The 22,498-nt window shown below is 45.1% G+C and overlaps 1 protein-coding gene across 1 annotated transcript in view; it reads right to left on the bottom strand.

The window, feature by feature from the left end:
* Positions 1-1,378: 1,378 nt before the first annotated feature.
* Positions 1,379-22,498, bottom strand: part of ARMH3 (armadillo like helical domain containing 3) — a gene marked incomplete at its 5' end in the record, with an annotated part of 115,525 nt that continues 94,405 nt past the window's right edge. The window contains 2 exons of the mRNA XM_029085207.1: positions 1,379-1,848; positions 7,785-7,901. Of these exons, the coding sequence (XP_028941040.1) occupies positions 1,756-1,848; positions 7,785-7,901 (210 nt within the window). The remainder of the gene's footprint in view (positions 1,849-7,784; positions 7,902-22,498) is intronic.

The raw sequence follows: 22,498 nt of genomic DNA, 5'->3' as shown, positions 1-22,498 counted from the left end.
AAGCAGACTGATTTTATGGAGCCTGCTTGCTCTCCCAAGCGCCATCCCTCTGACTTGTATCCATTTCCACACACTTGCATGGCAGGAAAGCAAATAAGTGTCTGGCTTAGCTGATAAAAGCCAGACAACTCTGTGCTGAGGCAAAGTATCCTCTGTTGAGAGAAGCCAGTGCTCCCAAGGAAAATGTAGAGTCTTCATTGGGTGCTGTGACTAGTTGGTGGCCAAGGACACAGCTTTCAGTTTCCCATGCTTGTGGCAGGTAAAGATGAAATATTAACGCAATTAGCACACATTAGCATGAATAAGACTTGCCTAAAAATGTTAGTAAATGAGCATGACATTCACATCACTCACACTACTCTAACCACTGAGGCTAAGAGCGGGACTAGGCACTTTTTTTCAAAAACCTGTTTTCTAGGAAAAAAACAAAGTGGATCTGGGATGTAAATAACTTCTCTGCTTCAGTCCAGCAAGTCAGGACAGATCCTACATCACTGTCAGGAGCCAAAAATGCACGAGCAGGGAGTGGGTGTTTATGCTGCGTATTCCTGAGTTGGCAGCCTGACACAGCACTCATAACAGGCTCCACCGGACCTGGGCACCTCTGAAACACTGGCTCTGGAGCAGAAAGGTCTGCCTGTGCACCAGGGCATCAGCCCAGAGCTCTTCCTTAGGAAGTTCTCAGCAAATTGTTGCTGCAAGTCACTTGGTGAAGATGGGAGGGCAAGTGAGAAAGTGAAGTATCTATTTCTTCAGCTGCATTTTAACTGCGTGCTACACTCAAAGGGAAAAACTGGGGACTTCTTAGTTCATGAAGGTCACCAGGCACTTGCCAACATGTGCAAGGCAGACGTTGCTGTGAGGAAGAGGAGGATTGTCACAATGCAGTCCATAATGAGCAATAAGGGGAGTCAGGGGAGGGAGTCAGCCTGTCCTCTGCCCCATGAAAGTGGAATATCTAAAAATGTCCCTCAACTTTAGAAACAGCAGAGATGAGCTGGGCTACTGGAAGCAACAGTGACCCCAAGCAGAGCTGGTCTTCAGTTACAAAGTGCTCTGTTTGATGACCCATATTCTTGTATATGAGCTCAGACTGGACCCTGTAAGCCAACAGCCGTGGAAGCAAAATTTCTCCTTTGCCAGTAATCCGATGGCTTGATTCAAGTGACACCTTCTGACATCAGGAGCCAGCAGTGAGCAGGGCCTGCTCCTTTTAGAAACTGTTTATACCCTAAAGCCATTCCTATTGGGATGGCAGTGGATTTGACCTACACTGCAGGAGGGCAGGTTGATCCAGGCTGAAAGAAAAGATCAGCCCTCACCTGGGATCAGAGAGCTTTCCCTGTAGAGCAGGCGAGTGATCTCAACCCAGAACTGTCTCACACAGCTGGACTGGTTTTATTATTTTGGTTGTGAGCTCTCCCCAGCTCTGCTACAAAGGTTTCCAATGCATCTTCCCTGAGGCTGTGAAGGGAATCTCCCATTGCTGCGTCACAGGAACAGCTGCCCACTCCCATGGCACCTTACAAAACTACTTCCTCCTCCTCCTCAACATGCCAATCGCCTCTCCTCAGCCTCAGTCCAGTTGAAACACATGCCTTTGGGATCAAACACACAGCAGCAAGGCTCTCCCCTAGAAGAAATGCAGTCCCTTCTGCAGACGGAAGGTAAGGGACAACCGGCTGCAGATCTGTAGTGTCCCTGCCCAGACAGGCCCATCTCTGGTCAGCCCTGCACAGCAGCTGCGTCCCTGCTTCAGGAGATTGTAGAAAATTCCTTCAGCAGCAGTTCCTGGCTCAGTGTGTTGAAAGCAAGGTTCTTCCTCACATTGATGCTGATGGACCGAACCTGACAGAGAGAAAACAAGATGTTTTAGCCAAGGGAGTCTTCCTGGCTCCCCATGAGCATGGCAGCTTTGACACTGCTGACCTCCTGGTTCAGCATGAAACTGTTTTGCATGCTGATACAGCCCCAGAGAACTTGCTGCAGCCAGCTCTCACTGAGACTCCAGCTTAGCAAGAAATCCCTGAGGATTAGCTGCTTCCTGGAATAACAGGAACGTTAACAGTGACATCCCAGCAAGGAGAGTAAATTCTAAGTGCGACAGGAATGGGAGAGGATGCTCTGTTTGGATGCGTGAGCTATAATGTGTTTCCCGATCTAAGGCAAAATGATGGAGAAAGTGAGCGCTTCCAGGTTACAGCTGGAAAAGCATTTTTTACCAGTGCCCACTGGAGTACCAGCCAGCATTCTCCTGGATGAATGCAGTGCCATGGCCTCTGTCCTGCTCCAGAACCTGCAGAGCCAAAGATACAGAGACAAGGAAAGGACAGAAGCCATGCTGCTGTGCTGTGAACACAAATTATCACCCAAGCTGTCAGAAAACCATGGGTTCAGAGCCAGCTGTGTGTACTCTGTGCTGAGTGCCTTACACCTGAAGCTGCCTCACTAGCTGGCTCTGAAGAAGAAACACCTATATCCCTTAACAATGCCTGGCCTTCTGGTCACCTGCAGAGTCTGCGAGGAAGAGCTGGGCAGCCCTGTTGTGCTGCAGCTTCCCTTCCCCCTGCAAGCCTGCAGACTCTCTGGCCGAAGACACAGGCCCCAGACTGGGCTCAGTCTCAGCTGCGCTCAGCAACGAGAAAACAAAGTCAAACATCATCTGTGTCAACGGCTATGCAGCAGTGACAGAAAGCAAAACTGACACAAGCTCATCCAAACAACGAGATTACAGTTCCCAGAGACTCTGAGCCTGTGATAATAAGGTTGTTGCTGACCTGGTTAGTGTTTTATGCTTTTTAAAAGCACTGGGGGATGAATTACATAGAAGCAGAATGAGGAATCCAGCACTGGGGGCTGGAAGAGCAAGTTAGCAGTGTCTGTACTGCTGAGGGTCCCACTTGCTGCCCTGGTGAGAAAAAAGAGGGGAAGGGCAGAAAGCTCCTGAAAAGGCAGAATGTGTAAAAGAGTGAGAAGTAAATAAAAACATGGAAGGTTAAAAGGGGAAAGCTGTGAAGTGAACCCCGGTGAGCCCCATTGCACAGACCCTAACCACTTGAGCAAGCTAGCAAAGATTTCTACACTTAAAGATGGAGTATTTAAGCTTTATGGCATCTGCAGAAACCACAGACTCTCCTTTATTAAGGATGCTTGGGAGACACCCCATGCACCTTTGGTCCCTTGCAGCACTTCCTCACTCCTCTTCTCTTGGAGTCTTTTGCCTTATTCCATACTGAAATAGTCTGGGATCCAGGCTTGTCAGGTAGTGAATTTATAGCTATGTAAAACACCACTGCAAGTGGTTTCCAGAACACTGGTTTGCACTGGGTTGTCTCTCTGACAGGAGGCAAGAGCCCCACAGACAGGATTTGGTCCCAGTCCTACTGAGGGCTCCCCACCTCAGTGATCCAGCCAGTTCTGATGGGGGAGGGAACAACATGGCTAAACGGATGCGGAGAGTCCTCTGCCCTGGGGAGTGCCTGCAGAAAAGGGCCAGATGCTCCATGTAGTGTAAGCCAGCATCCTCCTTCTGACTAGAGGCATTTCTATGAGTCCCAGCAACAGAAAGAACAAGCAGAAATGACCTCCTGGGCTCAGGAACTGCTGCTAGGGGACAGGCACCAGCAGTAGAAGATGCCCAACTTGTATACACATCAAGGTCTCCAAGAAGGATGCAGCAGCAGTCTCTACAAGCCCAGAAAGGGAGGCTGGAGTCACACATGATGAGAACACAGGGCTTAGCAGAAAATGTAGCTATGGGGCAGAGCACAAGAAATTAAGCCTGTTTAGTCTGCAAAGAGAAGGTTTAGGAGGAATAGAGCAAACACTCTCCAATATGTAAAATGAGGTCAGAAGAGAACAGTGACTAATATTTCTCTGGCTCCCCAGGGACGGGGCAAGAAATACTCAGTTTAATTTAAGACAAAAAAGATTTACACTGGAAAAGAGGAAATACTTTTAAACCTATGGGTTGTGAAGCAGTGGAGTAGATCACCTGGGGCCAGCATGGAGCTCTTTTCACTTAAAGAGGAGCTTAGACACAAACTTTGGTCAAGAGTGGTGTAGATGGACTTAGATCTGCTTTAACATGAGTTGGGGAGAGGAGTGGGCATGATAACAACACACAAGACGACTCTGACGTTTCTACAAATCTCAGAAAGCAGGCAGCTCTGAGCCAACCAGCTTACAAGGTAAGAATAGCTCAAATTAGAGTTAAATCAACTTATCTCCAGCACAGGGAGCCAGAGCTCATCTTCCTTTTGGGGCTGGAAGGCCAGACAGTAACACAGGGGGGTGTCAGCCTGTAACAAGGATAAACTTCAGAAGCTTCCTGCAGTCTGGCTGAGCTGCTCCATCCACGAGGCAACACCCCAGGAGTCCTCCTGGCTCATGGTGCAGTGGGCAGCCCAGCCCTGGCTGCCAGCCTGGAAGCTACTAGGACGCTCTAGAGTGGCTTATAAAAGGGGCCAAAACCAGCCTCAGAAAGTCAGCTCAGAGCTTTAACATTCATTCTGCAAGGACATATAGAGCACGTGTCACCTCTTGCTTCTGTGTGGTGCATGCAGGACTAGACTAGGGACAGAGAACTTTAAAAATTGTTTTCTCCCTATTAGCAGCTTCGATCACATTTAACCCACAGACTTTAAAGACACGGGAAATGCATTAAATGCTGACATCACCCAGAAAACAATGACCCAGCGAAAGGATAGATGAAGCGGTGGCATTGACCATGTGAGGAAAACATCATTCAGTTCTAGTTTTGTGTCATTATAGTTGGACATGTGCAACACTGTACAGACACCCCTATTTCGCAAAGTCCCAGCAGTTAAACCTGTTTCCAATCAATAAGCAGCTCTTAAGAAATTTGTACAATGGGAGGAAGGTTTACACTGACTACTACATCTAATTTAAAGTCAAATTAGAGCAATTTCCCCTGCAGAAATCAATCCCTAATCAGACTATTTTGAGACTCTGCTGAAACCTATCCAACTGCAAAGACAGTGAACGTTTTGGAAAGATGCTGAATCTCTTTCCCCACATTCCTGCAGCTGCAACACGAGGGTCCAAAAGCTCACATCCAAACCATTCATTCTATCAAAGCAGCACAGACCTCAAATGACATCCCTGAGGGTTCAAAGGAAAAGGGGAAAAAAAAAAAAAGGTGTTAGAAAACTTCCTAACTTCCATCCTTTAGCCCCTCAAAGGCAGCACAACAGGCCAGAAAAACCCAGTTGATAAAACACTCTGCACATCACCTTCCACCACAATGTGGCTGCAGTATCAGAGGCCTTTGAAAGCTTCTTTGAAAAGGGAATGGGAGAAGAAAGCAGATTTTTCTTTGGGATTAGCAAGAAAGAGCAGCACTGAGGCAAAGTCAGAGAAGTGAAGCAGTGCATTAGCTAAGCACGTCAAAGGAGTGAGAACAAGATTTCTAAAGCATAAAGGAGCCAAGAGAATGGCTTGGGGAAGTTTCTGCTCACCCACTTAATAGGAGCACAGAGAGATGAAAAGGCAGAGTGGAAAAGGAAAAGGCTCTTGCGTCTCGTTCCCCACCAAGAAGGATTTGCTTTAATGCAATCACACAGATAGAGATAAGAAAACCAGGCAGAATCTGGAAAGAATTATTTGCAAACAGATCCTGTTCAGGAAGACCTGATGGGACCAGCATGAGTTTGGAAACCATACTGGAAACCTGTAGTTCACCACCAGCCCTGCTCCTTTGGCAGAGCCCACGAAGGAAATTGCAGCAACCTCACTCTGCCCCCTCCATGAAATCCTGCAACCCTCAGCAGTCAAACACAATGCATTAGGTAGGGGATATTATCCAACATCAGACCAGCATGGGAAGCTGAAATAAAGACTCAGAATCCTTGCAAAAAGGAAACCAAGTACCTAGTTTGAAGAGGATATGGGGGAGACAGGGCAGACTAGGGCCCTTTTGATAAGTTGTGATGAGTTGTTCGAACACTTAATAAAGCCATCAGTTACTGTGCATAGAGAGGAAAAAACAGCGTGGAGGACGGAAGGCCAGCTGGGTTTGCCAAAGACAAATCATAACATATCAAGTTGATTTCCTGCTGTGTTGAGGGAACAGCTTAATGGAATGCAGGGGATTTTCTGTAGCTGTGAGTAAAGAACATTTAATAGGGTCCCAATTCTCAGGGCATCTAGAGAAATGTGGATTAAACAGATTCACAACTGGGTCAAATCAGCACATTTAGACAGTAATTATTCAGGCTTTCATATGCTCTTGAGGAGAGGGTCCCAGGGGTACCTGGACGGGCAATTTTCAGAAGGGAGTTGAGGAGGGACTGGTTATGCTAAATATTCTTAAATGATACAAAATTGGGGTTTGGAGGGAGAAAAAGAAAAAAAAAATCAAGCTAGGATTTTAGCTGAAGCGTTTTGTAGCTGTGATGATCTTAGGACTCAGAATGTCATTTTAATCAATTGGCATGATCAGCCTGAGCTCCTGCCAGGCCAAGTGGAAAGTGGGGCACGTAGGAAGCAGCACAGTCACGTGGCCAACAGGCTGGGAAGGAGATGCTGGCTGAGGAGGGCATGAGCCCTTGGGACAGAACAGATGACAACAGAAACATGAATGCATCTTATTTCCAGTAACAGGAGAAGCCCATGTCACAGGAAGGCTATTGCCAGATTTCTTTGCATGTATTCCAGATGTGGCATCAAACAGCAGGCGAGAAAGAAAAACAGCCACAAAAGAGCACAGAAAAATGGCATGAAAGTGATTGCAAGTGTTTTTGCTGGTATCCTACCCAATGGCAGTGCTGGAATGACCCAAAAAACATTAAAAAGCATTCTGTAGAAGGAAGCAAAACCAAGTCAGGTGCCCTTGCTCTGGAGGAGAGTAGACAGAGGGAAGCATAACATTCCCAAACTCACGCAGATTCGTGACAGAGTGGGCAGGCATCAATTACTCATCAATCAGCAAGGACAGGGCTAGGAGAGAAAATCAGCTCTCAAATTGGTGGAGAAAGCTGCCAGAATTAAGAGATCTCTCCCTTCACTGTGGCTGTAAGGATTCAAAAGTGAGGAAGAACAGGCTCCCCTCAGATACCAGCCACTACAAAAACATTGCCTCCCTGGTGATGGGAGGGAAAGAAAGGGGCAAGAAAATGTTGCATCAGGGCTCTTGGGAGCAGGGTTAGCAAGGTGGCTTGCCAAAGAGTATATCTACCAACCCAAATTACTTTGACTCAGTTTTGTCTTCAATATATTATTTTTGTGGGGCTTCCTACCCTTAGTCCTCTCCTCTGGCAGGAGGAGACATTTCTAAGGAATGCCTTTGCTTTCTTTGCTTGGGAACACTATTTTGTGAGTGGTAGAGGAAAGCAATGAGCAGGTATGCATTTCACCAGCATCACATATTCTGCTCAGTCTCATACTTTGGTTCCCTTAACAAAGGCAAAAAAGCTGAGTTGCTCTGTGTGATAAACCCAAGGTAGGAGCTTCTCCACCATGCAAATTTACCACCACAAAGCACAGTGGATCCCCATGGCAGAAGGGACAGATACTGGCTGACCAGTTGCTGGCTTGAGCAGTCTGGTGGCTCCTCCTTAACCGTGTATTGCAGGGCAGGAAGCTCCAGGGAGCTTTCAGATCTACTGAGACATGCAGTGTCTCTTCAGATCCTATTCCTGCCCAATGAAGGCAGCCCAATGGAGTAACAGAGCTACTCAGCTACACCCCAAATGCCACTGCCCAGGTCATAAGCAAAGGCTTTGGAAAAGGGTCATTGATTCTGCAGAATTCAAGCAGCTTACCAGCTCTTTGAAGAAGGCAGCTTCTTTATGCTGCTCTGAGTAGCGCTCATACTGGTCCAGTCCGTCCTGCAGTTTCAGGGTCAGTGTGTCGTAGTTGGACCGAACCACTTCCAAAACCTGTCAGAGACAGCCAAATACAGCAGAGGAGTCAGCATCAGCATAGGAGGAGCAAGGCTGAGATACATCACAGCTCTGGAACCTGGTTTTGCAACATACATGGTTTTACCAGCCAATATTTGGCTCATGACTAACAACATGGAGGTGGGCACTAAAGTCTTCCTAATGCCAGTAAGCAACAGCCCTCAAATTTACAGAATTTCTCCATTCATGAGAACAGTGGATGAGCCTATACCTATGACAGCAGCAGTTTTCCAAATACTATTATGTCATGAGGAGAAGTAGACATGATTTCATTAAATCAAGCAGCTGATTACCATGTATACACCCAGATGTAACACAGTAGGCACTATGGAAACACAGGTTTGCCTGACCCCATGGTCCTTCCAATGCTAGTTTCACCAGCACACCTCCCTCCTGGTTTTCTAATCACCATTCACCATCTGCTAAACCTCCAGCTTCTACAGCTGCTCAGGTCAGCTTCCATACAGGGCACTGCACTTCCCTCCTGATAGGAACAAGCTTCTGACAGGCACTAAGAGAAGACCAACCCTGGTACAAACTCTGGTGTTGGAAACAGACAGAAACATGAATCCAGGTCTTCCTGCCCAGGAGATATTTTATTATCTGCTCTCACTGCAACCGAAGCGCTCCAGCTTATTTTACTGCCTTACTCTGCTCCCAGCACTAGGCTATACTTGCAAATCCATAGTTACACATCTCTGTCCTATTGAACTATTCATTTTCCTAACTAGGGAACACCAAGAAGGACTCCCACAATGCTTTTTAGCTTCAAAGCATTGCATGGTCAAACATTTCTCAAAGCATTTGTGAGATGGTAAGTAATGATAATCTTCCTACCAGGAACCATATAGCTCAGCACTTCTGGGCGAAACATATGCTTGAAACAGTTCTCTTAAACACATGAACTTCTTTCTTAGGCTTTCATTTGATCTGAGAGCTAAACAGAATATCAACATCTGAGGTTTGCATTACAGTAGCCTCTGCTCATGAAAAGCCTCAGCTAGGAGGACTACATGGTGTAAGATGCAAAGGAAGAGAACTTTGCCCCAAGGCATCACAACTCAGAAAAGATCCTAAGAACAGAAATGCAGAGGATTTAGGACAACAGTGAGCAGAACAGTAAGGAACCCTTCTACTTCTCCTCTCATCTTCCCAACAATGTAAACAGTACCCTTAATTGACCTTTTAGGCAACTGCCAGCTCCTGCCCTTTACAGGACTGAATCGTGTCCTTACATCCCTTACTCTAGGAACCGTAGACTTGCTGAAGGCTCCTTCAAAACCTCATTTCCCCCAAACTTTGCATGTGGCAGTGGTACACAGACATTCATGCAAACCATTAGAAGCAGGCTCGGGCCTGAGGTATCAGAAGCCACAGGGCACCATCCAAACAAGGACTGGGGGTAAAAAAGGGCCCCAGAAGTGGTTCCCAGGTGAGACGGTCGCACAGCAGAGTCTCTTTGCAGCTCAGCTGTCCTCCAGCATTGCAGAGGCAAGCTAGGCATAGGAATCAGCATTTTGCAGTGTTATTTAAGAACAGCCTGTCACTGTCCTGCTCCTGCAAGATCACACAGATTCTCCTCCAGGACTCATTTCCTAATGCCGCTTGTCAGCTCCACTGGCAGAGAGAAAGAACCCCTTGCAATGACAGCCATCTCCAAATTCAGTCTGGCTTGCTTGTTCCTACATGCAGAAGCCGCAAGAAGTATCACAGAGCCAAGAGCAGCAACGAAAGAAAGCTGCCTGGGTACAGGAATCATTTCCTCTGGGATACAACTATCCACTAGGGATGGAAAGTAATTAGTACAACGCACCTTCTTCTGAGCAATAAAGAAATTAGCAACTTGGATGAATCAGAGGACTATCCTCCAAAGCCAAGTTGACCAAGATTACTAACCTGCAGGAGAGAAACCTTGTTTGAAAAGTGAGGAGTAGAGCATGCTTCTTCAACAGTAACTCAGAGTGGAGGCATTTCACCCAGGGCTACCCCACTCCCCAGGAGCCTTCCCTTGGGCCCCACTTCACCCCCTGTGCCCCCATGCACACAGCCATGCATAGTGCCATACGGGTGTGCACAGACAATGGATGTACGCGCTCCTCCATGAAGAAGCAGGATTCCTCCTCGCTAGCTCTGAGTACAGATCTCATCAGACACTCAACAGGGGCATCCTCAAACCCCTGTAAGGAAGAGTAAACTCCAAGGGCAGCAGCGAGTTCTGTAAGCAGTATCCTTGAAATCAGCCCTCCTGTGTCACCTCTGAAAGGCAGCTGAGAACTTAGTTTGATACTCTAGGAGGAGGATGAGGAAGGAACAAGAGGCCTCAAAGTCTCTACTGTTACCCACTACTTATCATAATCTCTGCAGTGAACTTCAGATCAGCTTATCCCTTTAGCTATGTATTTTCATTGGCTTTCGCTCTTTATCTCCTTTAATTATGAAACAGAACTTAAAAAGAAAGGGTAAGTTAAAAATAAACAGCTTCTCACTGCCTGATAATTTCCCTTTCTTGCTGCTGCTGAGAAAAAATGCTACGTGGGATCTGAGATAAACCCACTCACAGATCATTTCACTTCATACCCTATAATGGATAGGGACTGTTACTGAGATTAGGGCCTGCCATCCTTGAGACAATTTCATCTGCTTTTTAAGATGCAGCTGCTAGACAGAGGAGAGGTTAAAGAGCAGCAGAAGGTATTAAGAGCATCTAACACAAAGGTTTGAAAGGCATCAGCTTTCTACACAGGTGACAGAAACTCGCATCCTGTGTGTAACAGAAGATTATGTGTTAGCATCCTTCACCCTTCTTATACACTGCTTTGACTTCTAGTCAGGAAAACTACTGCAGGAAGAATGCCCTTTTGTGTTAAATACACATGATCTTTATCTGCACCTTTCTGTCAGTTACAAAAGAACTAGATTAATTCAATTTTCAGATTAAAGCATCTCCCTTTCAAGGTCTCATCTAATTTGGTCTTCCTAGAGGTCTCTATGGAAGACTAGAAAACATCAGTTCCAAGATGGTGAAGTATGAAAAACTTAAAGGAAGGGACTTATAGCTGGACTCTTCCACACAGATTTTAAATAGTCATTTATTTTTTTAAAGTCTCACAAGCAGCTGGAAGAACACCACTTGTAGTGTCAGACAAGGATAAAGGAAAATGGACTGTAGATTATTTCCAAGGAGCTTGATGTGACACTCCTCAGACTGCAAGGATAAACATGCAGGGCAAACTATTTTTTTAAAAAAATGCTTTACTGGATCTTTACAGTACAGGAAAAAATTAAGTGACAAGGAGTCACAACCCATATATCTTTTTGTAGGTTACTTTAGGGGGATCAGAGTCTTGAAAAAGCAGTACAACAGAAGTGAGTAACTCAGACATGGTCAATACAAGAAAAGTGAAGGCTGTTGAATTCCTTTCCTGCAGTTACCTGCATCAGCCCTAGAGGCTAAATTTGCTCATTTACTCCACTGCAACAAACCAGAAATCAGTGGAGCTGCACCACTGTAATTTAAAGATAATTTGCCACCAAATTAACCCCCTGCCCCACCACTCGCTCACTGACTGCTTTCCAGAAGTTCCAGAGAAATGTTAGCGATTCAGAGCCCCCAAACCAGCCCTTCAGAAGCTGCTCTGAACAGTAAGTGCTTTCTGTGGCACTCAGATTTCAGCTCCTCCTGCAGCTACAACTGCCCATGCCCCATAACTCTCCTTCCCCAGGAACACCAACCACCTGTGAGTGCAGACACTCCTCTGGGTAACGTAGCACGGGGGCTGGCTTCCAACAGAGGGGCCGATGGGGGCCTCAGCTCTCCACAGCACCCCACCCCTGCCATGCCACTGCAGCCAAAGGAGTAAGATTATTTCACAGAGTTTTTGGCTCCTTACTTTGTTGTAGCCACCAGCTTACTGCTCCCTTGCAAACTGGATGGACAACCTCCAAAGGGTCAGTGGACTCCTGTGGGCACAAGCTCTGGAACCATTTCCTCCAGAACCAATTGCCCCTGCCCTGAAATTTTCTGCATTCAGAACAGATCATGTTTTGCTGTACCACTCTACACACAGGCTCCTTCCTTCCTGCACCAGAGCTGTTCCCTCTGACTGATCCTCAACAGGAGCCAACTTGCTGCACTCCCCCAGGAGAGACTGGACCTTCTGGAAGAGCCTGTCCTGGGGAAAAAAGGGGATTAGATGCAGCAGTCTCTGATCCCTGTTCTGCCCAGGAGATCACAGCCACCGTTACCAGCGAAGCCAGAGAAGGAACTGCACCAGCAACAAAATCTAACAGGCAACACACAGAACAAGGGCCCACCTATCTGGCAGACATTGCTTCATTGCTTAGTAACTTGCAGAATCTTTCATCATCTGCAACTGCAGCCTCTGCCTTACTAGAACATAAAATTAAGAGCGCCACAAATTCATACCACCCAGCAAAGGACCTGGTGGTGAGTAGGTTCTGGGGAGCATGCACAGGTAATGATGGAAAAATAAAGGAAAAACAGAAGCTAGAAGAAAGCAAGGTCTCTACACTGTCTTTTTAATCAGCACAGGAAAGGACAAGAATGCAATCAACCAGTTTGTCACCAGTACCTCACTAAAGCCTCTCCATGCCCGTAAGACAGTCATTAGCTACCACGACACAAAAGCAGTTGGAAAAGGATTGAATGATCTCACATCAAGCAAAAGGCAAAAAAAAAACAAACCAAAAAACAACAAACTCCAAGTTAAAATGCATTTGCCCCCCACACCAACTCCATGGGGCTCACAAGGCTGGGACGGGGGGAGGGTCTCCAGATCAGGCCTGACAAGCCCCACAGGACGGAAAAGCTGAGTGCTTCTGTCCCAGCTGTCCCATGCTGGAGAATGGAGCAGCCAGTCTATGGGGCACGTAATGCCAGCCCCTCACCAGTGCTACTGCATGGGCACAGCACAGGGGCCAAGGGCAGCCAGGGACAGACTAACATGCCTCTGTGCTCTCTACAGAGGTGGTGAGTCCCTGTCACTGCTTGTGTCCCACAGAGGGAATTACATCGGTCCCACCTCCAAAACCTAGGCAAAGCCCAAGATACCACGAGCAAACCCCCCAGTCTGTCCCCTCAGCTAAGGGGGGGGCTGTAGGAAGAGACATTAGGGTTTCTCTACTGTAGTAGAAGCGTGATGTGCATTTTACACTGGAGTCCTCAAAATGGCTTGTTTACTCCAGATTTCGTACAAATCTTTTCCTTTTTCTCCCCTACTAACCTCCATCAGCAACTCATATTCCCCGAGTGTTTTTCCTAGCGAATTCAACTGAACAGCAACATTTCTCACTGTAATGAAAAGGATGCTGCCACCTGGACTACAAAGAGGCTATTGCCTCTTCATAATGAAGTGCCAGGTAATTGACATAAATTTTACAGTAGTATCTTCTAATTAATATGGAAATTTTTTATTTTTTTTTCCAAACACAGCATCACACTTCTCACAGAGCAACTGAAAAGTTGCTGATGCAGGCTGGAGTCTTTGCTAGAATTAATCCTCAGAAGTGCAACAGACAAAGCACGTAACTAAATAATTAGAATTAAATAAAAAACCACACACACAGAGCTGCCACATTTCCCAACAGACTCCTCTGAGACCCTGGCTGCATTCATTGCCTTCTCCCTTTCCTTTTTCACTGTCTGCAAGAGACAAGTTCAGAGAGAGGATCCACTAAGACGGACAGTGCTACACACTGGAAGAGTGTGTCCCGGAAGCAGCTGCCATTCACACTGGCTTCAGGAAAAGCATCCACCACCCCCAGGACAAGCAGCAGCACAGAGCTTTGTCTGACCCAACACTTCCTCACCTTTGCAGCTGTCCTGGAGCTAAATGCAGTGCTGATGCTTCAACACTATCCCTCGCCCCCAGGCTGATCAATTAATTCCACGTTCACAAATGCTAAGAGGAAGAGGAGGAGGATGTTGCTATGACAGTCTAACAGCTCAGACTCCCAAGATACACTGTGTGTACAGCACACATCTGTGGATCCAGAGTGGGTCTGGTGCATGTGGTGGGAAAGACAAAGATCTAGGCTTGACACACAAGTGTAGTCATGCCACATGTGTGCAAGATCAGCAGCACATTGTCATTCCTGCTCCAGATCTCCTGCATCAACCAGCTGCTGTTTGTACTACATGCAAGTGGAGAACTGATGGTCATCTCCTGCTGGAGGCTGAGAGTGTGAGGCTGCTCAGACTAAACCTGTAAGACAGCCCCCACCAGCTCACACAACTGTCACCCTCAGAGTAGGAAGGAGCATCCTGCCCACCCTGAGGGCAGGAAAAATTCCTGGAAGGAGGATTTTTTTCCAGTAGTAAAAAGCTCAGCTAGCCCAAAAGATTAAGTGAAAGCAACCAAGGGCAAATTTCTCCTCTGAGGTATGAAACAGGACCACACTAATGCAGAATGCATCAGCAATGTTAGGCAGTGAGACACATGAGGTCTGTCCAGGTCATAGGAGGAGAAAGGTCTGCAGAGGGTGGGCACCGCTATCTATGAGCCCCAGGAAGGCACTGGGCCATGAACACATGTTCCAGTCCTTACAGCGGAGAAATACAAGCTGACGGGAGTCAAGAGAGTCTCCTGTTCAGTGCCCGGAGCTGGACAGATGGACAAGGCTGAGCAGCACATGGCAAAGAGAAGAGAGCCAGGAGACAGGGGGAGAAGGTGCCTCACTCTGCTTTCCACTGCTAAGGTGAGTGCAGGGACCCCTTGCACGCAGTTTCCACTGAGGTTACTCAGACACTTTTTAGTTTGTTTCCCAATCTTCCTCTGCTCAGCTCAGTAAGCACCAGCCAGGACACACTATGTCTTGGAGCTCAGGAGCTAACAGCCTTTGCCCATCCATTTGTCCTTCATCCCTGCCAGTCACTCCTGGCAGTCCTGCTGTGTCCACTGCACTACTCTGTGCCCAGCCAAACAGGAGGAAAGACTAACTCTCCATGTCCCAAATCCTTCCTAAGGACTGCTTTTATACATTTGCACTTGAGTGGTATTGAAATACAGGCCTTGCCACTTCTCCACACAAGGCAAAAGGTTTTGATCATACATAAAAGATTATTTTTATTATTTTACTTAACAACCTCATCAAGGAGGGACATTTCACACCCCCTTTTCCTCATCTCAGCATAGAGCTGTTCTGTCAGGCTCAGATGATATACAGTAGCTCAGATGTTTGTTCAATCATCTAACAGAGATCTGTGATCTTTAAAGGAACAAGCCTACAAAGTTGACAGTTTCTATCCATGGGTGGGTTTGGTTACAGACTTTCTGCTCTGCCCAGAGGTGCTTCTTCTAAAGAGAAATAATTTTTAAGCTCACTCAGAAAATTACTGTTGTTCTCTGAACTCTGCTAGCACAAATGGCATCCCCTTTTGGGACAAGAGTTATCCGCTCCAGAAATGTTTTCAAACCACAATCCATTAGAAGTCTAAGGTGTTCAACTCTATTTAATGGTGGGAAAAGACTCACTGATCCAACCAATCTGGAAATCACACAGCTTCCAAAAACATCTCAAAGCCAAAACTGTTATCCACCTCCACCCAGAAGCAGCTGTAAATGCACAATGCAGTCCCCATCCCAAGCTCTCATGGGACGGGCCTTCACAAGATTCAACAGTTACTTTAAGAAGCAGAAAGGTTGCAAAGAAGGACAAAGGCAAGTAACGACAGAGACGTGGTCACAGAGGCCAGCTATGTGCACAGCAGCAGAGGACTTAATTTGTAAAAGGTATAGACAGATGGAAGATGTTAATGTGGTTGATAAACTTTGCCATCCCTGTGTAGCCATCACTAGGGCTAGGAAGTCTTGTCCTAGGAGCTCCAGGAGTCAGGTAGCTGAAAGCCTGCTCACCTCACCAGAAAGCCTGTGCCACGAATCCCTTTACTACACAGTATCTTCAAGTCATGTCTACACATATGACAACTCCCATACATGTTAAATGCACTTTGCTCAACCTGTTTGGGTTTGGAGGACAAGGAGCAAAAATGCACTTAGCCTCACACTACTTTTTCTCAAGACCAATCCACTTCTCTCAGTTTCATGGATGGTCAGTGGGTTTATACTAATCTCCATATCCCACTTGGCACAAAGAACCTTGTGCTCCCTGTGAGAATGGGGCTCTCTTTCCCAAAATGCAGAGACAGGCTCTTGAGAGGAAATAAAGGAGGCAATTCTGCGTCATTCAAGGGAGAAAAATGGCTTCAGTGGGTTTCTGCCAAGAGAATGAACATCCACGTACTGCACGACGCTGGCACTTCCAAAGCCCAGTGAGGGAAAAATAAGTCAAAGATCCTGTAACAAATTATCTTAAAAATTACCAATTAATAAAATAAGCAGCCTCCAGAGCAGAATTTTAGATCTGGATGGAGACATCCACCAGAAACTGAAGGGGGTCAACTAAGCTTGCCTATTATCAGAAATTTTGAGGAAGGCAGGCAGCAGCCAGGGTGGTGGCAGAAGCATAAAAACCTGAGATAGACAGATTTGCTATTTTGGAGTTACAGCCCATTTTGGAGTTGTGAACCCTTATCTCCAGCTGGTGGCATTTATGAAAACATTTCTCACAGCTAGGTACGTAAAAGCACTTGCAATTCTGCCAAGGCTTGAAATGCACTGCGGATAGCTATGGACTGGACCGTTAATTTTTTTATTTCCCCATTGTGCTTACAATTAACTTAAGTGCTGAAATGTGATGGGCTGTTCCAGGAGAAGCTTTTTATCTACCAGCTGCATTCTAAGCCCAGCAGTAAATCAAATGCTGTCACCAAAACATCAGACAAGAGGATGAGAGCATCCTTATGCTCACTCTGCATATTACCCGTTCAGCCTAAGTGGCTAACCAGCATTCAGCAAATGAATGCTGTGATTTGTGTACAACCTTTGGTGCCATCCTCTGTTTACAGAAGATCTTGACTTATCCTGCACATAGAGTAAAAAACCAAGTGGCACCAGCTCTCCAGCATCAGTTAACTGACCAAAGTAAGACCAGTAACCTTGGTGCCCAAAACAAGATAAAGAGAGTTTAAAAGCTGCTGCTCCAGTCAAACTGAGAAGCCAGGACATACAAAGCTGTTACAGAAATCAAAAGACAGCTTCAAGAAGCTAAAAAACAGTAGCTGAAGATTTTAGGAAAAGGCCAGAAATAAAATCTTTCTAGGAACAGCAGCCAAAAAGCATCCTGGCAAATGCTGAAACTCAAATATACAACTTTCAGTTCAGATTGCCTCAATGAGGTGACAACATGATACCTGATGTACACCAGAGGAAACTCATTCCTAGTAAAGGAATTCAAATTTTCCGAGAAGACAGTTGGCTCAGGAATAAGGCTGTCTAGAGAACAGATTAAGACAGGCTATGCAATAAAATCTTTCCATTCAATCAAACCCTGATGGAAGCAACTGGACTGTTCCAGTTTGAAGAAACCAAAATCTAATTGTGACCAAGGGAAAAACAACAGGGAGGCTTATTCTGATTATGGTCTAATCAAACATCTGCAGTCACAGGAGCTTTCTGGAACTATGTCACCTGGGCAGGTTCACAGGAATCAGTAGGGGATCCAAGAGAGCTTGTGCCCTTTACACAGCCACCACAGACTTCTACAGGATATAATGACTACAGACACTAACTTAGGGAAAAAAAACCTCACCAGGACTCTGACTTGAACATCAAGACAAATGAGAGGAGAACACAGACACTCTAAAAAGCCATGGTGCTTGCCACACATTTCTTTTTTTTTCTTTTACAGCAACTAGCAAGCAAACAGCCTCTACAAATAGTACTAGTACAGCCCTGAGTCTGACACTTGCTGAGAAAAAGTAGATGCTAACCACCTAGCTCATGACTTTTTTTTTTAAATTATTAGGAATCTTGTTAAGCTTGGTTTCCACAACATGAATAAATTTAATTAAAGGAAGCAGCAAAGCTAAATAGCAATACACTAAGAAATGGGCCACAAACCAAGAGGATGCTGTATATTTAAAGCAAGAACAAAACAATACAGGACATGCTAGAGAAACACCCAGTTAGGACTGGGGGAGGAAGGTATGCATTTGGAGGGGCAGAGCTTAGAAAGATCAAGCAATTTAAGCAATTAAATAGTGACAATGAGACAGCCAGCTATTAATTGCACAACAGAAGTGATAAAAGGCAATAATTCAGTGGCCTGAGGAGATGCATGAAAAGGCCAAGAAATAGGAAATCCAGAGCTCACCTGCCTAAATGACCACATGTGGAAAATTAAGTCAAGTCCATTATAAGATGGGGAAAACAAGAATATTTGAATACAAGCAAGAAGTCTGGATAGCCAAGAAATCAGATGAGCAAATAACTGTTCAATTATCTGTACTATCTTGCAGTTCTACAGTATCTTTTCTGAAATAAGGGCACTGGAATCAATATACAAAATTTAAAACATGGGTTGTCACAGACTTACACAGTGACAACACAGTACTCCTGCTTTATTTTTGTTCCCTCTCTAATAATTTCTAATTCTCTGTTTGCCTTTCTGTCCACTGTGGAGCCTTGAGCCAGCATTTCCAGGCTTATCACACTGCCTCCAAGAGTCCTTTCCTGCATGGCCATATCTAGAAGACTACTACAGCTTAAAGACTTTAAGAGATTTATAAATTCAATCTGCAAAAATTCCTTCTAAAGATACAGCTCGAAAAAAATAGATCTATAGTCAATTGGTTAGCTACAAATAGCTGTAGCTACAAATAGCTATAAAAAACTGCAGCAGCAGTATGCTAAGGTAGCTAGCTGACAAGGAAAGGTGGGCAGTGCTTGGAAGTTTGTGTGACTCAACCCATATAAAAGTTTTAGTTATTAAGGCTTTTGCAAACCTGAAGTTAGAACAGACAGCTATAAGCTGCTGGATGATCCTCATAAACAGAAAATCCTGTAGTGAAAAGGGAACTTCTTCAGTTGCAAAATGTCTGCTCTAAGGCTGCAGTTCCAAAAGTGGTTTAAGTCAATCGAAGGGCAGGCCACCTAAACTGCAATACAAAGTCTGGAGTTCCTCCTTCAAAGGCACTTTTATCAGAAATAAGGCATTTTAATGTGCAGCTCCCAAGTCTCTTCATTCTGGATACAAGCACTGACGGTGCTGGTGACCAGGCACAGTACTGACATCAGGAGTAACTGAGAAGGTAAGAAGCAGCAGAGATGACTGTCCAATAGATACTGAGAATGCAGTTGTGCAAGTTAAATTGACAAGAATTATGACAGTGATGAAATTCCTACCAAGACAATGAAATCAAATCTGTCCCAACTGAGTCCTCACAAACCCCAGACACACTTTTGGATCCTACTCTAATCTGTACTACACAGTTGAAGGAAAAAGAAAGGACAAAGTTTGTGATGAGGACAGAAATAAGAGAATAAAATAATTTCTGATATGGCATATTGAAGGAGTGAAGCTTGTTAACTTTTTAATTTGTTAAATTATCCCCTTTTGTGCTGTTGTAATGTGTCATTCTTTTTGAACTCCATCTGGGCAATGATCAGAGCTGAAACAGAATGAGACCTGTTTATGCTTGGAAGCATTCATGGCCAGCATAGAAAACATCTTTTGCCTATAAAAACAGAGCTGCTGAAAGTTGACTGCTAAGTTAATTCAAAAGGAATAGTAAAATGGCTAGGGGGACAGCTGGAAATAGAGGCTACTACCCAAGATAATCACTATCAAGGGCAGGCCTGATGAGAAGCTGAACTTTGTGGGCTGAGACACTTCTTGACTGAAATGGAGATGTGCAGGACAGCTGGCCAGCAGACAGTCAGCAAGGTGAATCTGAGAGGGAGCAGAGACTTGGGCATGGACCACACACAGAAAACAGGTCAGAGGTTTCTGAGAAATCAATGGTCTGTCACTTATTACTGCCCTTCTCAAGGAAAGAAGTCACTGTGCATTCTCCAAAATAAACACAGAAGCACCAAAAGTTGCTGACATTCAGTTATTTCCTTGTATGTAACAGAAGCAATCAGGGCCCAAGTTATGTCTCACAAGAAGGACTCTTGCCATGGTAAAGTGGCATCTTGCAATCCAAAGATATTTGGAGAAAAAAAAAAGGGCTTGTGTGCCTGGAAACTCAGTGTTTATCCCTGCAACACCTGTTCCACTTATATCTTAAAGCATCAGATCTACCACCTCTCCAGCACCAGCATTCTTACAATTCAGACACTTCCAGCAACAACCCCAAAACACTACAGAGGACAAGTCCCTTCACCATGCATGGCTGAGAAGAGACTGAAAAGAGGCATCTTACCTCTATGAAAGCAACGGTGTTATCTCCACAGAGGTTCAGATGCTGGATGGGCAGGAAGGACATGACATGAATTGGACCTTTATTGCTAATGGGCCAGATAAGATTATTGTGTTGGTTGTATGCCAGTCATTGACATTCAAGGAAAAGGTGACTTGTGCTGGCACTGGACCCATTCTCTTCAAAGGATGAGGAGAACAAAACTTATGCTTCTTTTCCAAAGCACCTTTAGCTGTTGAATCCTGAAGTTGAGCTAATCAGTACGCAGAGCCGCAAGCTGGAGAACTACTTGTCCACAATGCCTGTCCTCTGAATCAAAAAGCACGCACCCTTTGCTGTCACAGCTCTAAACTGAACCTGCTGGCTATAGAGATGGGATGTATTCATACATACAGCACACTACTGAAGACTTAGGCATATTCCTGGATAGGTACCGACAGGGTCTGTAATGGAAATATCATCTCCACGGTAATTTCGGCAGTGCTTGGAGGACACCATTGTTCTACAACCTAAAAATCCCTGCGTTGAGGATTTAGTGCTCCCAAGTGCCTCTTGGACATCAAACGTTTTCAAAGCTATTAGCTCTGATGGGTTTTTGAATAAGGCTCAGGGAAGCCACTCGCTCAGTATTTCTCATAAGAAAAAGGTAGCTCTGACCTAGTAGAATAAAAATTACTGAGAAGGAGGAGGAGGAAGAAAGCCCACACAGCCCACGTTCTCTGCAAGCAAGGAAATGAGATTTGATTTACTCCGTGATTCTGAGGTGTGTTCAATTTCAGCTTGAATTTCTACTGCATAAATTCAGCTTGGCTGAGCAATGTCCCCATTAGAGACTGTCCAAAGCAATATAAGGTGATCCACACAATGATCTTTGAAGCTGAAGGCTCAAACTCTTGGTGAGGTGGGTTTTTTTAAGCATATTTTTGAATGTGCAACCCACAAAACTCTGTCTTCCAAGAAGTTAGAGGAAGACAATATAAAAAAGCAATTAGATACAGTGCATACACAGCTCATTGTTGTTGCCAATTAATCTATTTTTTCATCTCACTGGTTAAATTTCCCCTTACTACACAGCAGAGAACAACTCCAGGTCTATATTATCCATGATTCAAAAGGATTAGATGACAAGCAGAAGTCACTCACTAAAAGGACTTAAGGGCTTCAGTTCAGGGATTAATAACTCAGTTGTTTTTTCTCCAGATTTTAAAACCACTAATTTGTACTGCATCAGCTGGTAGTTTTATTTACACTACTATTTTTGTTTTAATGGGAATCTTAAACTGCTCTTCCCAAAATGCTGCTGCATTGCCTTCTTGATATTATTCTCTCATCTGAATTTTTTACTATATTTAAAGAGGATTTCATGCTTGCTTAGCCATTTTTTTTTTTAAAGAAACTCCACCTTACACTAATACACACGAGTTCCAGTTCTACTTGACTTTTCCTGACTAACCAGGCATATCAGTAAAGCAGTCCCCTCAGGAATTCCACCCCACTAGAAGGCACCTTGGATGGAAGCTTCAGACGAGGTCTCTGCATCTCCAACTTGCTCTCACCTTTCAGAGAAGCTCTACAAAATCTGGAGTTTGACCATGCATTTGACCACATCGTAATACACCTTTAAGGTGGGATAAACCATAGGGGTCCATTCTCACCTGGGGTTAACACAGAATAATTTGGTATCCTGCTGAGAAATCAAGTGACAGGAGTTGAAGGGGGCCACATCTCTGCATTATTCTGTAGACTCTGATTTTACAGTTCTGAGAACCATTCACAAGGCGGAGTTTCAGTGCAATGGTGCTATAATTTAACCCCAATGCTTCTACCACCTTAGGCTGTATGAATAAAACCCAGAAACAAGTCTGCAGGTTGAAAAATTCAGGTACTTTAAGGTCTTGAGGTTTGCTGTAAATCTACAGTAGCCTGAACAGGGCTGACTCAGGAAAGACTAAATGCCTTCCATATGCCTTTTTAAAGACTGACTTGTGACTGTGCCTAGAGCTTTTGTTTGGTGCATTTTTATAAATCGTAATAAGTAGAGCTGTTCACTTGGTTTACTGCTCCTAGACGACAACTGCCAGCTACAATCAACTCGGAGAGAACAGGAGGGCAGGGCTGGCAGCAGCCACAGGGTGCAGCATAGCAGCAAGCGACAGTTGTGCATTAGGAAAGCTGCCATCGTTCTTCCTTCTCATCTCTCTAAAACATGTCAAGGGCACTAATTAACAGGGTATCCAAGGCACACAAAGGCTATGAAGAAAGATGTCCCTAGTGCCCTGTTAATGCCCAA

The sequence above is a fragment of the Antrostomus carolinensis genome, unplaced genomic scaffold (assembly GCF_000700745.2).
Source record: "Antrostomus carolinensis isolate BGI_N321 unplaced genomic scaffold, ASM70074v2 scaffold23185, whole genome shotgun sequence".
In the NCBI taxonomy this organism is placed as follows: Eukaryota; Metazoa; Chordata; class Aves; order Caprimulgiformes; family Caprimulgidae; genus Antrostomus; species Antrostomus carolinensis.
This window is presented reverse-complemented; position numbering and strand designations above follow the sequence as displayed.